The 15,406-nt window shown below is 50.2% G+C and overlaps 6 protein-coding genes across 6 annotated transcripts; 4 read left to right on the top strand and 2 right to left on the bottom strand.

Moving 5' to 3' along the window:
* Positions 1 to 226: 226 nt before the first annotated feature.
* On the top strand, positions 227 to 2,669 carry BDW70DRAFT_171238 (Mcm10/DnaG-type zinc finger protein; the record flags this gene model as incomplete). Its single annotated transcript, XM_073743169.1, has 1 exon — positions 227 to 2,669. One exon carries the CDS (start codon positions 227 to 229, stop codon positions 2,642 to 2,644), a length of 2,418 nt encoding a protein of 805 aa, XP_073599134.1. The 3' UTR covers positions 2,645 to 2,669.
* Positions 2,670 to 3,278: 609 nt separating this feature from the next.
* On the bottom strand, positions 3,279 to 5,275 carry BDW70DRAFT_129814 (uncharacterized protein). Its single transcript, XM_073735690.1, has 2 exons — positions 4,238 to 5,275; positions 3,279 to 4,186 (listed from the first exon to the last, which is right to left on the bottom strand). Exons 1-2 carry the CDS (start codon positions 4,951 to 4,953, stop codon positions 3,586 to 3,588), a joined length of 1,317 nt encoding a protein of 438 aa, XP_073599133.1. The 5' UTR covers positions 4,954 to 5,275; the 3' UTR covers positions 3,279 to 3,585.
* A 111-nt stretch (positions 5,276 to 5,386) lies between these two features.
* BDW70DRAFT_108684 (DASH complex subunit DUO1) lies at positions 5,387 to 6,414 on the top strand. Its single transcript, XM_073734472.1, has 3 exons — positions 5,387 to 5,398; positions 5,489 to 5,806; positions 5,859 to 6,414. Exons 2-3 carry the CDS (start codon positions 5,513 to 5,515, stop codon positions 6,324 to 6,326), a joined length of 762 nt encoding a protein of 253 aa, XP_073599132.1. The 5' UTR covers positions 5,387 to 5,398; positions 5,489 to 5,512; the 3' UTR covers positions 6,327 to 6,414.
* BDW70DRAFT_129810 (DUF4870 domain-containing protein) lies at positions 6,300 to 7,516 on the top strand. Its single transcript, XM_073735689.1, has 4 exons — positions 6,300 to 6,920; positions 6,974 to 7,016; positions 7,067 to 7,169; positions 7,217 to 7,516. The coding sequence occupies exons 1-4, from the start codon at positions 6,502 to 6,504 to the stop codon at positions 7,285 to 7,287; spliced, it is 636 nt and encodes a 211-aa protein (XP_073599131.1). The 5' UTR covers positions 6,300 to 6,501; the 3' UTR covers positions 7,288 to 7,516.
* A 1,159-nt stretch (positions 7,517 to 8,675) lies between these two features.
* BDW70DRAFT_108664 (formin-binding protein HOF1) lies at positions 8,676 to 12,841 on the bottom strand. Its single transcript, XM_073734471.1, has 7 exons — positions 12,620 to 12,841; positions 12,460 to 12,564; positions 12,117 to 12,403; positions 11,856 to 12,068; positions 11,705 to 11,803; positions 9,374 to 11,645; positions 8,676 to 9,302 (listed from the first exon to the last, which is right to left on the bottom strand). Exons 1-7 carry the CDS (start codon positions 12,660 to 12,662, stop codon positions 9,133 to 9,135), a joined length of 3,189 nt encoding a protein of 1,062 aa, XP_073599130.1. The 5' UTR covers positions 12,663 to 12,841; the 3' UTR covers positions 8,676 to 9,132.
* Positions 12,842 to 13,601: 760 nt separating this feature from the next.
* Positions 13,602 to 14,656, top strand: BDW70DRAFT_156973 (TatD family hydrolase; the record flags this gene model as incomplete). Its single annotated transcript, XM_073740275.1, has 2 exons — positions 13,602 to 13,646; positions 13,694 to 14,656. The coding sequence occupies 2 exons, from the start codon at positions 13,602 to 13,604 to the stop codon at positions 14,654 to 14,656; spliced, it is 1,008 nt and encodes a 335-aa protein (XP_073599129.1).
* Positions 14,657 to 15,406: the final 750 nt, after the last annotated feature.

The raw sequence follows: 15,406 nt of genomic DNA, 5'->3' as shown, positions 1-15,406 counted from the left end.
GCACCAACTCGAAGGAGGACAAGAGTAGCAACACAATCAGTCGGCTGACCAGTATATTCTCTTGCTGACAGTGAATGTTGGGTGGACCAGTGAGTCGCGGCCTACGGCAGGACTTACAGAATTGACTAACAAGGGATCATCATCAGTGGTCGAGACTTCGTGGCCGCCAAAATCACCGCGGGAAGCTCTTCTCAGCTCTCCTAGCGGAAGACAAAGATATGAAGAGATGCGGCGTAATCGAACCCTCCTGGCATCACCGCTGAAAAATTCAGCTACGACCCCGAATTCCCGGACAAAAGCGACACAGTTGTTGAGTGATGGGCTGTGCGAAGATGAAGGTGACGATACGGAAGAAGATGAGGAAACATTGCAGTTGAAATTAGCTGCCATTCAGGCACGGCTTAAGCTGAAACAGCTACAGAAAAACCGTGGCAAGGCAGGAACACCCCATGCAGATCGACAGCAGGGTGCGGACGCGCTGTCTAGACCGGCATCCTCGGTCAGCTTCTCATCGTTCACTCAGAATCAGCCCCCAAAAAACAAGTTCCTGCAAGAGACACATAATCAGGATGGCTCTGGTGACATCCAGGTACCGCTGTCACCAACAAGGCGTTCTAGACCGCAGCTGGAGCCCACATCCCCCGGAAGGTATAGGCTGGGTATTGACAAAGGGCTCAAGGGTAGTGACGTATCTCTGAGACGCCCACCCAGTTCAAGAGGTCTTGAAACACGGCCCACTAGCCGACTCGGCAGTCGTGATGGTCCAGTGTCTCATTCACGAGACACGTTGGCGCCCCAGTCTCATTCGTTCGAGGACCGGCGTCCTAAGAGTTTCAGTGAGCGAATGGCCGAGGGCCGAGCTGCTGAGAAAGCCCGGAGGGAACGAGATGTCAAAGTTGAGCAAATACGAGCAAAACGCAGTTCTGCCTTTGAGTACGACAAAGCCGAGATGGAAGCGCTCAAGGCAGCTGCAGCGGAAAGGAGACCGAATTCCCCATCCAAGCCACGGACAAGAAGCGGACGTACTGACAGCTTCAGCCGCGACGATATCATGAGGTCGATCAACAACCTCAAGCCCTCTCTAAAGAGAAGCCAGACAACTCCCAGTCTACGGAGGACGGAGGAAACCGAGACGAAATCATTTCTGCAACGTCGTAGCCAAAAGCCGGAAGCGCAATCATTTCCTCCTCAACCAGGAAGCTCTCGAACAAACAGTTTTACCGATGAAGCTTCTAACGAAGCCGAGAGGGTGCTGGAAAGGCCGCCGGATGCGTCAAAATACGAACCTTTCTCTCAACTACATCTTTCAAACCGTATCCTACCCCATTCCTTTATGGACCGAACCCTTAAAGATAAGAAGGTTCTCCGCATTCCAGATCTTCTTCGGATAATCAAGGGTCCGCCCTTTGAGCTTCCAGAAGACATTGACACAGACTACGTTGTCTTCGGTATAGTAGCCTCAAAATCGGATACTAAACAAGTAAAAGAGGCGAAATCTGTCACTGCACAAGCGGCCGATCCATTCGACGACGGATTGAACAACAGAAATCAGTATATGGCAATCACTCTCACTGACTTGAAGTGGACTATTGACTTGTTTCTATTTGATACGGCCTTTCCGCGGTATTACAGACTCTCCGAAGGGACTCTGATCGCCATTCTGAATCCTACAATACTCCCCCCACCAAAGGGAAAGCTTGACACGAATCGGTTTAGTTTAAGCATCTCTTCCTCAGATGACACAATCCTTGAGGTCGGATCCGCGCGGGACATTGGCTATTGTAAAGCTGTCAGAAAGGACGGTAAAATCTGCCAGGCATGGGTTGACGGTCGGAAGACCGAATTCTGCGACTTTCACGTCGATCTGCAACTACGCCGTGCACAAGCAGATCGCATGGGGGTAAACAATGGAACAGGCTTGTTTGGCCCTGGGGGTCGCTCTGGGTATCGCACCGGCTTTTATGGCGGTCAAAAGCGATCTACTCAGAAAGGGTCTGGAGAAGGACTTCTCAGGGCAGATGGCGCACAATACGATCATGGAACCCAGTCAATATACTATGTGGCGTCCAGCTTGAAACCGAATAATACTAACAAGTCCCTGTTTCATCACCTACACCCAGGCCAGTCCGCAGCTAGCCTCATTGATGCAGACGTGGACGACCCATTTTTGGCGGCCGGCATGATGGGCCGCGGCGCGGAGAACAAAGGAGAGCGCTTTCGTCGGCGCCTAGTCGAGAAGCAAAAGGAAAAAGAAATCACCCAGATGATAACCTCCTCACGCACTCGAGGAGTCGCTGGAGAATATCTGCGAGCACAGAATAATGAGAATACCCGCATTACAAACTCGACCCGATCTGGAGCACAGCACGGAAGGACGGACTCCAGGGATCTGAAACCACAACTTAGCTCCCACGCCGGCGACAACCCGCTCGGCATGAACTTCAGACGGGCTGAGGCAGTGCGCCTCAGCCCTAAGAAGCGTGCGCATGACGGCGATAGACCCTATGGAAGCGGCGTAAAAAAAACACGCTTTATAACATCTAAGGGGATCAAAGAGGCTGGCAGGGACAGCCTGGGAGGCGTCTCAAACGCCACGCCTCGAACGGATGATTATGATGACGACGATGAATTAGAAATTGTCTGAGTCGAGTCCTTGCACGCTCATCAGCGAGATAGGTTTATTACGGCGTCTGTTTTGAGTTGGAAAATAAAAGCATTTTTATAATGACGCAATGAGATACCCATAATGGAAGACTGTTCCCATTACGCAATATAAAGCCATGAATAAGTAGACGCGTCTTACCTCGACCATGCTCACTCCCTAATGGAGCTTACTCCGATTTCCTGGTTGACGACTGCCTAAACGCACTGTTTATTCGGATAAGCAGGGACCTTCGCTAGCTTCTGCTTTGCTTGAAAAATGAATCAGAGGAATATCGAAACGAAACCAATCTTAGCTCACAACGCTACGAAACTTTTATGTTATAACAGGGAGAGGAAAGAAGAAGAAGCTCGTTGTCAGAGTTGCTGATACCAAAGTGTTTCATGCACTTTAGTTCTGCTTCTCTTCTGGCGGTTTACTCGCCTGTGAGGTCCTTCATCTTCCAACTTTCCTTTCTATCTGGTAGACCTTCCCTAGAGCAGCTTAACTAAACAACCTGTGGACATACGACTGGCATATTTCCTTAGGGTCTAGACGTTGTAACAATACCAAGATAGGTCATTTTAATGACATCCTTTCCATTGTTTGAAGTCTACCTAATGGCACAGCACGGTATGCTATGGGTGCAAAGTAATTGAGAAAACACAAAACAATGTAAGCCCAGTAACCCCGAGTCCCGTTCCAGTCACAATTTCAATCACAATTTCGCTCGAGTTGAATAACCTAATGATCCCTGTAACAACCGGATAAACGCAAAAGCAGGAGGGGTGACGCATTAATGAACCGTGTTTGTCGACAACAGTAAAGATAAGTAAAGGAGAATAAAGAAGAGTCGTAACCCCCGAAACTCCGACATTGGTATCACGAAAAGACATGGAACGTTTCCAGAACTAACTCTATCAAATAAATCGATAGATGTCAGATCACGATGATGGAGAGACAGTAGCTCGATTGCCTCGAGTCTTCTTGGGGGCTGGGCCTCCGGCGCCTCCGGCAGTTTCTGCATCTCGCTTCTTGGTTTTTGCGGCTATGACCGGGGGCGTTTGCTTCTTTCGGAGCCAGCCGTCGAATGGACTGGGTTTTTTCTTGGCTTCCGATGCAGTCGGGGTCCCTCGGGTTCCCAGCTCTCGCTTGGATCTTGAACGTAAAGATCGTGCTGAAACACCGGGTGATGGAGGTATTGAAACATGAGATTTCGGAGATGGAGTGTCTAGGCGTTGTTCCGGGTGAACGTCGGCGATAAGATCCAGGTCGTCAGCAGCTTCAGCGTGGTCAAGGACATGGTCTTCGATGTCCGTGGCGGCCTCTTCCTCTTCATCATTTTCCCCCGCAACATGCTCACGAGCGCTAGGGAAAAGCACGCGCGGCTTGATCGATGAGCGAGTTAGGGGACGGGCATTCTCTAGGATCGCCGAGTCTAGCAGATCTGGGCGGGAAGCCAGTAACCCTAAGTCGTCATCATCGCCCTCATCGTCACTGCCGAAAACATCATCGCTAAACTTCCGAAACATCTTTTTGCCTCGACTGAAGATTCGTTAGAAACTTAGTAAGCTGTTGAAAGTTTGAAACACTTACAAGACGTAGACCATGCCATCCTCGCGCTTTAGAGCCTCATCGACTTCCCTGTCGCGGCTCCTAGTCTTTGGTTTAGACAGCCGAGGTTTTGTGCTGGTGGAAGGCTTTTGGTAGAATGGATTCTCCTCGCTCTCGTCAACTTCAGGAACTCGATCACGGGAATCTGTGTAGATCTGGATCGAGTCGCCCTGCGAATGATCGTCGCTGAAACTGTCCAAGGAAAAGCCTGTCTGCTTCTTCTTTTTCTTCTGACCAGGTTGAGGGAACAGAACACGTGCGGTTGAGCCAGCATTATCAACAGGCTTTTTCTGTGGCGTCTTAGCTGGAGTGGGAAGCATTCCTTCTGTCATTGTCGTCCTGAAAAGGCGTGAGGGGTGAGAGTGAGCAAGTTTGGCGTCGTTAAAGGGATCTTCGTCGTCAAGTTGTGTTGCAACTCTCCGGCCCGACATCTTCTTCCGAGGGCTCATTGGTGACCCCGGTGGTGAGAGGGATTCTGTTTCGGTGGTCTTCTGCTTCTTTGTGCTCCGCGACGTTCCCCGTCCTTGGGAAATTGGAAACGAAGGCGGGGGAGTTGTGCGAGATTCGGCGGCAGCTCTTTGTGTAGCTAGACGGGCTGATTGACGCGTAGAGTAGGGTTCGTATTGGTCATATCCATTGCCGTGTCGAGGGGTAGGAGGAATGCGCAGGAAAGACGCAGGCGGTGGAGTCGTCGCCATAGTGAATAAGAGCAATTTGCGCGAGATGAATTCGTCGCTTCTTATTGAGTGAATGTGAGATCCAAGAAGTCGGGATTTGCAATCTGTTCAGTGTGAAAGTTGGGTCACTGGAGGATCTCGACACGTCCCGGGATATCAAGGGAGGCCGACGCGACTACACCAAAGCGACCGTGTCCAACTGGTTACAAGGGACAAACAAGATGCAGAGAGCCAGTAGACCAAATATCACCAATCGGACAGGTTGATAGCGATGGGAATGAGTGATAAATGATGGTGGGAGAGAGGAAGAGGGAGAGACTGAGAATACAGCAGGAGGGCAGCAACAAAGGGAAGAGGGCGGGAATGCAGATTCACCAGCCACACAATTAATTAAGCGCCAGCTCACGGTGGAACACACACCCCCCACCACTCTAGCCTCACTGCAGTTTGACGCGTTGATTTCATAGTTAGTCTAGTCTACCCCTCAGCCCCAGAGATCCTCTACACCTTAATTGCTTGTCCACTCTTAATTTTGTTTACACTTTGCACTTTCCAGTCTACGCGATCTAAAATACCCACTATGGCTCCCTACAGCACCGCCGAGGAAATGGATCGCCTACAGCTGTCCGACTCTGACTCTGACAAACTCTGGGACTCGCCTTCGAAACGTGGAAAGAAGAAATTGAATCAGGCCGCGATCAAACAAGAAAACTCCCCGCCACCTGCAGATACCGACTGTGATGAAGGGACGCTTTTTGACCGTCAAGAAGCGCGAGAAGCTGCCCTCCATAACGAACTACGTATTGTGCGCAATGTCAATCAGGTCATAGAGGGGCTGCTGGGCAGTCTCGACAAGGCAAAGGGAAATATGGAAGTAAGTTAATGTCGTTATCCTGACAATTGAAGCTCAATTGACGGTAAGTCAGACTGTTTCGCGTACGGTCAACTCCGCCTCTACCCTCCTTAACACCTGGACGCGCATTCTATCCCAAACGGAACATAACCAACGGGTCATACTTAACCCCAGTTGGCAAGGCGCGTCACAAGATATGGCCGAACTAGAAAAAGAGGAGCTTTTCAGACAACAAGCTGCGGAAAGACGGGAAAGAGAACTTCAACAACAGAGGGAAGCAGCGGCACGAAAGGCTGAGGAGGATGAGCGAAAGAGGGCACAGTCAACAAGCACCAGAGGCACACGGATTGTTTCCAGGGGACGGGTGGTTCGGAGCGGAATAGGGCGGACGCCGAGTGTATCTCACTCAAAGACCAGCACAAGTGGCACAAGAACTGCGTCTACAACGTCAGGAACGAACCCATCCACGACGACTACGCGGCGACCGATTAGTGGGATTGCGCGGGGACCAGGAGTGACGCGTGGCCGGGGAAGGCAATGAACTTGAGACCTGGTTTCTTTCAGAGCACCAATTCAATCGCTCGGTTTGGAGCAAAATGATACCCATGTAGCATTCCAGGATTCCATTCAAATTAAGGCCCAGTGTAAACATCGATGAAGCATTTCTGCATTGCGCCAAGACATCACCGCCTGACGCGGTCGATAAGGATCTGTATATGATAACAACGAAGCTCAAGACCACGCAACAACCTCAGATCGCCTTCACAATGAACTTCGCTCCCTACCAGGACGAGTCGCCCGAAGTGGAGCGCGCGTTCTCGCCGTCTCTCGAGAACCGCTCCAAGTCCCCCGCCGTCCGATCACCACTCCATTCTCCCTCGATTCCCGGATTCACATCCGCGGGCGGCCTCCCATCTCCCAGCCAGTTCGCGAGCAGCAGCCACATAGATACAAGTGGGCACAGCAATACGGGGTACGGTAGAGGGGACGTGGAGAGTGGCAGATGGAATCTAGGGGCCTTTGAAACAAGTCTCCCCATTCGGATGGATGTCGAGGCTATGCTGGCATATCTGCTTCTTCCTCCAGCCGGCGGGGTTTTTCTGCTTTTACTCGAACACAAGAGCGACTATGTTCGGTATGTTGAACGGTACGACTTTCAAGAGCTTGGCTAATGCGCCCCGGATGTAGATTTCACGCATGGCAGTCAAGCATGTTGTTCACTGTCATGTTTGTAAGTTGTGTCTAGCCAGTTTCCTGGGGTTCCGTGCTCATGCGCTGCAGATAATCCACCTTATATTCTCATGGTCCAGTTTCTTTTCATGGCTACTATTTATTTGCGACCTTGCATTGATCGGCTTCCTCAGCCTGAAAGCCTATCGCGACGGTAAGGGCCAGATCATCAGATCTCCGTTTAGAAGCTCACAGTCGCAGTTGATACACTCGAGCACTTTGAGGTTCCTGTTATTGGCCGGCTCGCGAACTCGTTTGTCGACAACGAGTAAAAGAGTTTTGTCATTTTCGCAAAGCTCTAGCCTATACTAAGGGACTCCTTTACACCTCGACTGCCTCTATGATGTTCATTGTATATTGTTTAAGTTGAGCGTTTCCTTTGTACACTGAACTACTGAGTTACTAGTGCATGAATCTTCACAGTGTCTTCAGCCTTTTGAACTTTTATTAGCGTGTCCTAGTGGTTGGATGCATTGTACATACTGAGATACTGTTCTAATTCACAAATAATATCAAATATTACCAGTATACTATACTGATTCTTGTATACATGCCCTCGTTCAATACAAATGCTTCATTGCACAGTTCTTTCCTTTTTCCAAGGATAAAGCTGCAATGTCGCATCCTAAACAGTGCAAGCCCGGCAACACAATGACATTTACCGCTAGGTCAACACATATTACCATCTTCATGTTCATCTTCTTCCTTCTGCCTTATATGCTTTGCAGCCGCTCGTTGCACGCAGTCATTAAAGAAGCGTCCAGCTTTCAAATATTTCTCTCCATCTAGACCTGCCCTACCCCATTCAAGACAGACTCGGCCCTCCCCCCCAAAGAACAGTCTCACATCTACTCTGCACCTGCCTGCCTAGCCAACACTCATCCATCTCGGAGAGAAAGCCAAACCCGGAGGCCAAAATGTGCCAGGTCCAACGCGTAACGAACAGCTGCGGGCACATAAACGACCACGTCCTCATGTCCTGCTACCTCGCAAAGGACGTCACGCCCTCCCCCCCGCCTTCACATCTCTCCTTTACCGTCACTAACTTCCAAGAGTCGTACAATTTCGCTTCAGCTACCTTCGCAATATATACGAGTCAGAGCGAGCGCCAACTCCAGAGCGTGGACAAAGGCCAAGGCAAAGACGAAAGCAGCTCGATCTGGTCTGGGAAATCCAGGGCCTCAGGCAGTTTCAATCAAGGACCTGACTCGAACAAGAATAAAAAGGAAGAGGAGGATATGATTCAGCGCTTTGGGTTCGAAGCAAGGAATCAGCCATATTGCAAGCTCACGGTCCCTAAAGTCTTGAATTCTCCGAAAGGATTCAAATGTATGGTTTATGCGTGCGGAAGGGCCGATTAATAGGTTGATAGCCCGGGTTGTCAATTTTCGAGGCGTCTGAAACTTCTACTTCAAACAAAGTCGTGCTTCGAATGAGGAATCAGAACGGGAAGGGATACGTACATTGATGGTATTGGCAGTGGTTGTTTTTGTTATTTCGGAGAGGGAAACTTGATGTACGGAGTATAGCGAGTGGAGATAGACTGACAGGCTGACAGAGGTCATCTCAAGATAACCTTACGGGTGGTTCTAGGGCTCGACGACTCACAATGTTTTTCCCCCTAGACTCTTTCATTGAAGTTGAAACAAGCGAACAGTGGGTCGAGCTTACATACCCTTTCCCCTTAAATCACTTCACCTTGCATATTACAGGCACAATAGTATTGTAAGGAGAAAGAGTCAATAAGTGTCATTCTGAAGGACAAAATCCCAAATCTTAATCTCAATTATAAATCAAACCCTTAACATCAAAAATCCCAAGCAAACCCAGAGCCCAAACCATCAGCATAATTGCTGTAGAAAGAAGGAGAAAGGCAGGAAAGATTATTATCGAGAACGACAGATATGCGCAGGTCATAGTGAGCTAGAGCGAACGTAAAAGAAAGGATTGAAACGTGATGGAAACGAGAAAACAATACATCAAGGTATCCACATCGTGAGCACATCATAGAAGCAAAAAGGAGTGAGGGACAAGATATCTCATCATAGATAGCCATGAACATCAGTAATATGGCCGGTAGTGATTGAGGGCAGGTAGGGTTAGATCGAGATCGGGATCTAAATGATCTGGAGATAGTTGCTTGGCACCAACCCCGTCCTTAGGCGGGTGGTAGTGACTTCGGCTTCCCACCAACCGTCATCCTGAAGCCGGATAACGGAAAGGACATCACCTTTCTGGAATCCAAGCTCTTCAGGAATGGCAGCGGTGTAGCTGTACAGAGCGCGGGCTATCAGGACAATAAAATTAGTATGCAGGTGTGCATGACATGAATGATTGGCTGGTACAGCCGGTACATACCAAAGTGCAAAATGGGGCGGCCATCACGGCTGAACTGTCTTCCTGGATCTGCGACCGCCATCGATCGACTCCTGGATCGACTGCGCTGACTACCACCATCATAGTACGACATTGGTCTTCTAGATTCCCTCTGCGGGGATGCGTATCCGTCGCCGCTAGTGCCATACATATCCGGCTGTGAAAGCTGCAGCTCCATTCCACCGGCGCTCGAAGGTCGAGCTTGTTGCCGGAACTGAGGCTGGGGCGATACAGCCCTTGGCATAGAGTTCTGAGAGGGTCGCTTGGCGAAGTCGTTGGGTGAGACCGCGCGCGGAATGGACGTTTGCTGTCGGTATTGCGGCTGTGGTGATACAGCTCGAGGGGCGGAGGCTTGTTGTCGGTATTGCGGCTGTGGTGATACAGCTCGAGGGGCAGAAGCTTGCTGTCGGTATTGCTGTTGTGGTGATACAGCTCGAGGGCCGGAGGCTTGTTGTCGGTATTGCGGCTGTGGGGTTACAGCTCGAGGGACGGAGGCTTGCTGCTTGAATTGTGGCTGCGGGGATGCGGCTCGAGAAGCTGAGTTCTGAGATGATCGCTTGGCAAACTCCTTCGGTGAGGGTGCCCTGGGAGCTGTGGTTGTAGTTGGCGATGGAGCAGCGCTTGCAGAACTTCGCTTTGCAAAGTCATGCGGCGAATATGGAGAGTCGCTTGGGCGTTGTGGAGGAGTAGAGACACTTGGGGATTGACTGTGACGACTCTTCACGCTGCTCGATTGGTATTGGCTTGGATTAGGGCTTGCAGCGCGACTGTATTGACTCATTCGTGACTCGCCTCGAGTGGCCGGTTGCTGTTGCGGTTGCGGTTGAGGGCTTACACTTCGCCTAGGAGCAGCGGGTGATGGCGCTCGAGGGGCTTCCTGAGACTGCCTGGGGCTGCGACTAGACACAGAGACCGGGTTCGCTTTGCCCCGGAGCATATTGTGGGTCTTACCTGTATATTGCTGGGTGGTTTTTTGCATTTGCTTTGAGGTGAAGGCCGGCTGGGGAGCATCGAGACGCTTCACTGAGGCATCGTTATATGCCGGGGGTGGTGTGGCCACGGAGTTTGCAGTGAAGTTCGACGCAGGTGCAGAAGGAACTGGCGTAGCAATACCATGATACCTATCAGCAGAGACACGGGTTGCCGACTGCTTTCCAGCCACTTTCAGGTCCGCTAAAGCGCGCGCGATAGGGTCAGTGTCCTCTCCATCATTCACCGGCTCCGCACCATTGGTCGGTTTAGGTTTATCTGGAGAGGCAACATCAAACACGTTGTTCCCAACATTTAGTTGAAAGTTAGCCCTTGGATCAACCGGTTCAGGGCTAGCAGATCTGGCAATATCATCTGCCACCTTCGTGATCGGCGGCTGATGTTGTTGGGGCTTTTGAGGAGTCGGAGCTTTGATAGGAGTGGTTTGTTTGGAAGGAGAATCCCAGGTTCTTCGGGTAGGAAGCTGAGAGGGTCCAGAATTGCGGTCTTTGTCATGGCGGCTCTTGCGTCGGAACGGACTGTTGCTAAAGAATTTCTTTTTCTGCGCCGGCTGTACCTCTCCGCTACCTATACCTGGCAAAGCCACGCCATTTGTTGGCTTGGTCGGAGACTGTCTGGCGCTGGGAGACTCCTGGCTAGATATTGAAGTTGCGTTGGAAACTTCACTATGGGAGTCTTGGCTGGATGGGCGGTAGCCACTGGTTGTTCCTGAACTGCGTTCGGATGGAGGACCGGTTCGGCAAAACATCGTCATACCATCGGTTGGATACGCATTGTGTGGCACAGCCGAAATCTCACCGTGCTGGTTGGGATCGTAATTTGGCGGAAGGTGGCCTCCTCGGCGGAAATCTAGAGGAGGGGGTTGCTGCTGTATTGGTGATTGCATTGGTGCCTGCGTAGGTGGCTGCATCGGTGGCTGCGTTGGCTTCTGTAAAGGAACGGCAGGCTCTCTGCTCGAAGGTGTTGAAGGACCGTTCTGAGCCAGGTCCACAGGCGCAGGCGGCGCTTCATGATGAGACTCGTAAGTAGATGGCTGCGGTGAGGAGCTGCGGAATGCAGGGTTAATAGTGCGCTGGAATTGAGCTACAGAATAGCCTTCTTCCTCGGACACATCAGAGCTGGCATCGTTCACGTCTCCTCGAGAGAAGTTGATGAACCTTGGGGCGGCGGGAATTTCCTGACCCGTGCCTCTTTCCTTAATGAAGTGGATGATATCTTTCTCGACTTCGCAGTTCTCCAGTGAAAGTCGGATTCTCTCGCAGGACTATTACTCAATCAGCCACGGTTTGATCAGCCCGCACGCGCATGGAGCGGTCGACTTACAGCATCATCGCTTACGCACACTGTGGACGCAATATTGGCATATGTCCAAAGGCTGCTCTTGGTGAAATCAATGCGCTCTTCCTCAAGGTCTTGAAATTTCTAAATCGCTGTTAGTGACAAACTAACCAATAGAGTTTCTGCGCAGGCTTACATCGCAGGCAGCTTTCCATTCCTTGTTCCAGCGTTCGGTGGTATCGGCAAGCACTTTAACTGCGGCATCATACTCACTGCTGCTAGACGCTAGCTGAATCTGGGTCTTCTCGAGCTTCGCCTTGTTCTTTCGCTCCTCTTGGCCCATCACCATGTGACCTTGCGCCAAATAACCTTTTATTCTTAGGCAGTCCTGCTCGTATCGATCCCGAGTCTGTCTGTTTAGCCTACCGGTTCCGCGCTGAGATATCCACAAGCTCACCTTATTCACGGTGTGCGTCTGTTGCATCTTGGTCTTATGTATGCGCTCAATTCCGTTCTGGATGATCTTTCTTCGTTCTTTGTTACCACCGGCAAATGCAATCAGCGGCTCTTCTAGCTCTCTCTTCATTTGCCCTGCGATGGCGGCATGGGCTTTCGCAATGGCCTCTGTCTCTGCTCGCACAGTATCAAAAGACTCCCGAAGAGATCCCGTCTCGTGTGCTCCGAGAGGCTTGCGGCAGAGTGTGAGGAGCTTCCGTGCATACTCATCTTCGATCGCGGCGCGGACTAGCAGCTGTCAGAACAACGGTTTCGCGAGTTAGACCTAGGCACGGATGACGAACTATTGTACCAAGTCTTCAATTCATCGCAAGAGAGCTTAGCGGCTTGCATGCGCTCTAGCATGGGCGCAACGCCGGCATCATCCTTTCCCCAAAAATTATTGGCAACTACGTCGATCTTGTTAGTAGGTAGATCCTGGTAGAGGACTGGGGGGCTACTCACAAGATAGGGCAACCGTGGGCCCTTCAGAAACTGTACCCGGCATCGTGATATAATGTCTTGAACTTGTTGAGCTTTGGCCAGCCTTTGCTCATTTAGTTACCGTGAGACAGGCTGGACGGGTCAGCCCAGGATGTAGGTTAGCAGACGCTTAGCACGGCAGAAAGGGTTGAGTAAATAGACAATTCAATCAAATCGGTCGAAACACAAAATACACCCCAATTGCATCTGGAGCAGTAGTGGAAAGAACCAGCACGAAGCAGCTGGATCTGGGTGGAGTTGGACATGGAGTGGAATGACATTATTTACGGTGCACGTCTCTCGGGGCAACCACCTCAGCCATACCTGGGCAGCAATTGGCGCTACGCCTGCCAAGACTCGAGATCAATTCCCAAAGCAGTGAGACCAACTCTAATAAATACTTACTCTCCTTCTTACTACATATATTAACTCGCGTTAATAGGTTAGAAAATTAGTTATCTTGATGGCTCTAGTCTCATTATTCGGCACCCACTTTGCGTCCTGCAAGTGCTGCGCCAGTCCATACGTTCCGCGAAATATTAGTCCATATCAGTGGCTATAAAGGGCAAGGGTACTTACTATTAGCTGGCAGGATCAAGTTGCTACCTATGCTATTATGTTACGGTCGTTGTAATATTTCTACTTAGGGCGGTATGGCGCCTTCAGCATTCAACCAGCTATATATTTCTGCCAGTCTGCGGAGAGGCCCTTGTTTGGGCGTTGATTGTTGACACAGCGGCAATATAGAATAACTACGAAAGGGATAAGAAAACGATTAAGCGGCAATACCGTTGACATTTAGATGTCCTCTTTATTATAAAAATGTTTAACAATGCAAAGCCAATCTTTCGTGAAGAAATACAGGCTGGGCCCGCTCAGTAGTGGACCTGGGCACGAAGTATTGCGCTACTCCAACATTCCATGCATCCTTTATCACTACCGTAACATATAGGATATAGTCAAAATGCCAGCCTCAGAAGCATCAGCTTCATCCCTCCGCTATGCTGATGTGAGTATTCTCCAGTCTCTAACACCCACAATGCTGACTTTTCGCAGGTAGCCGTCACTTTCACAGCGGACCAGTTCAAAGGCATTTACCGTGGGGGTAAGGCCTACCACGAGCCTGATATTGCGGAGGTCATACAACGCGCAAAAAAATATGGCTGCGAAAAGATCATGCTAACAACAATGTCTCTGCCCCTCGCGCATGAGAATTTAGCCCTAGTCCGCCGATTCCCAGAGACATGCACCATGACGCTTGGCGTACATCCTTACCATGCAAAAGAAATCTATGCCTCCTCTGAAGCTTCAGGAACCGGCGGCGGTACCACCATCGATGGTGCCAGATACCTTCAGGAACTCCGGAACTTCGCCAGAACGATCCTCGCGGGGCAAGGCGTTGCAGGCGAGTCTCCGCTTGTTGCCTTTGGCGAGATAGGTTTGGATTACGATTATCTCACACGTTCGGACAAGGCAACGCAGCAGCGCGCTTTTCGAGACCAGCTGGCTATTGCAGTCGAGCTTCAACTGCCCCTATTTCTGCACGTGCGAGAGTCCTGTGCCGATTTCATCTCGATCATTAAACCTTTTTTGGCGGATCTCCCACGTCGAGGCCTCGTGCACTCCTTTGCTGGAACAAAGGAGGGAATGATTCAACTCACAGCTCTTGGGTTCGATATTAGCGTAAACGGTATCTGTTTCCGTACTGAGGAGCAATTGGAAATGGTCCGGTCTATTCCTCTGGAGAAGCTGCAGCTGGAAACTGATGCGCCGTGGTGTGAAATTCAGGAAGGAGATGACAGGATCAAGCAGTACCTGGAGGGTGCCAGGCCTCTTCCAGGGAGCAGAAAACACGGGAAGTTTCGGTTAGGCGAAATGGTAAAAGGGAGGAATGAGAGCTGTACGATTGAGAGAGTCGCCATGGTTGTTGCAGGATTGAAGGGGATCGAGGTTGCAGAGGTCGCGACGGCTGCTTGGGAAAACAGTGTTAGAATGTTTGGGTTGGGTGTGAAGTCTTAGAGGTGGTACTGGATAACAACAGGGATATAACATAAATAGTTTGTCGTGATTAGACTTATAGACTAGAGAAGAAGGGTGAATTCAGATCATGCGTCAGCCGCTGCCTGCTACTCAGTAGCGAATTAAAATATGACGGCCAAATAGCGGTATTTCCCATTTAGAATATACTCTTGACATAAAGACTGGCAGCCAATAAAGATGCCAGGTCAAGATGTGGCTGCTCTATATTAACAACATTATTGAAACCGAAGTTCTCTAGACGCCCAAGCAGGATGTTGGTCGGTCTTCATGCTCGACAATGAATCCAGCAAAAATTGTTCTAAAAGTAGGGTTTGTCCTTCAACTATTAAAACGATAGCTAGACATGACAAGTGCAGTGCATTTGAATACCTTTGTACTGGTTTATCATGGAGCGTGTTCATTAAATGGAGCTTGGATCTGCGCCGGCCGGAGTAGAGCCCTGCGATAAGTGTTGTTTGTTCTGTTTGTTTTTCTTGTTGCAGCCGCACGCGAGCCACGTGACAAAATCCAAACGTCACGTGCCTACATGCCAAAGCATACCCAGCTGAAGACTCAATTCAGGAGCATAAAAGAAAATACCCACGTCTCTTTAACGGAGATTCATGATGAGCGTAATGTAAAAAGTTCGTACATCTTTTACTTTGTAGTGAGTGCTGCTAAATGTAATAGTAGTAGGCTCGGAACTTTAAAACCTTAGGCTGTCACCGCCTCCAGAGTCTCGCTTTCTGT

The sequence above is a fragment of the Aspergillus foveolatus genome, assembly GCF_047715535.1.
Source record: "Aspergillus foveolatus strain CBS 279.81 unplaced genomic scaffold BDW70scaffold_7, whole genome shotgun sequence".
NCBI classification, from domain to species: domain Eukaryota; kingdom Fungi; phylum Ascomycota; class Eurotiomycetes; order Eurotiales; family Aspergillaceae; genus Aspergillus; species Aspergillus foveolatus.
The sequence above is the reverse complement of the archived record's forward strand: the minus strand, read 5'-3'. Positions and strand labels throughout refer to the sequence as shown.

Coding starts and splice junctions, on each gene's coding strand:
- BDW70DRAFT_129814 (XM_073735690.1), bottom strand. CDS start 4,953: ATGGCGACGACTCCACCGCCTGCGTCTTTCCTGCGCATTCCTCCTACC. Junction 4,187..4,237: donor GATGGCATGGTCTACGTCTT/GTAAGTGTTTCA, acceptor ACGAATCTTCAG/TCGAGGCAAAAAGATGTTTC.
- BDW70DRAFT_129810 (XM_073735689.1), top strand. CDS start 6,502: ATGATAACAACGAAGCTCAAGACCACGCAACAACCTCAGATCGCCTTC. Junction 6,921..6,973: donor CACAAGAGCGACTATGTTCG/GTATGTTGAACG, acceptor CCCCGGATGTAG/ATTTCACGCATGGCAGTCAA. Junction 7,170..7,216: donor CCTGAAAGCCTATCGCGACG/GTAAGGGCCAGA, acceptor TCACAGTCGCAG/TTGATACACTCGAGCACTTT.
- BDW70DRAFT_108684 (XM_073734472.1), top strand. CDS start 5,513: ATGGCTCCCTACAGCACCGCCGAGGAAATGGATCGCCTACAGCTGTCC. Junction 5,807..5,858: donor AGGCAAAGGGAAATATGGAA/GTAAGTTAATGT, acceptor ACGGTAAGTCAG/ACTGTTTCGCGTACGGTCAA.
- BDW70DRAFT_108664 (XM_073734471.1), bottom strand. CDS start 12,662: ATGCCGGGTACAGTTTCTGAAGGGCCCACGGTTGCCCTATCTT. Junction 12,565..12,619: donor GCCCACGGTTGCCCTATCTT/GTGAGTAGCCCC, acceptor AGATCGACGTAG/TTGCCAATAATTTTTGGGGA. Junction 9,303..9,373: donor CCGCCCCATTTTGCACTTTG/GTATGTACCGGC, acceptor TTGTCCTGATAG/CCCGCGCTCTGTACAGCTAC.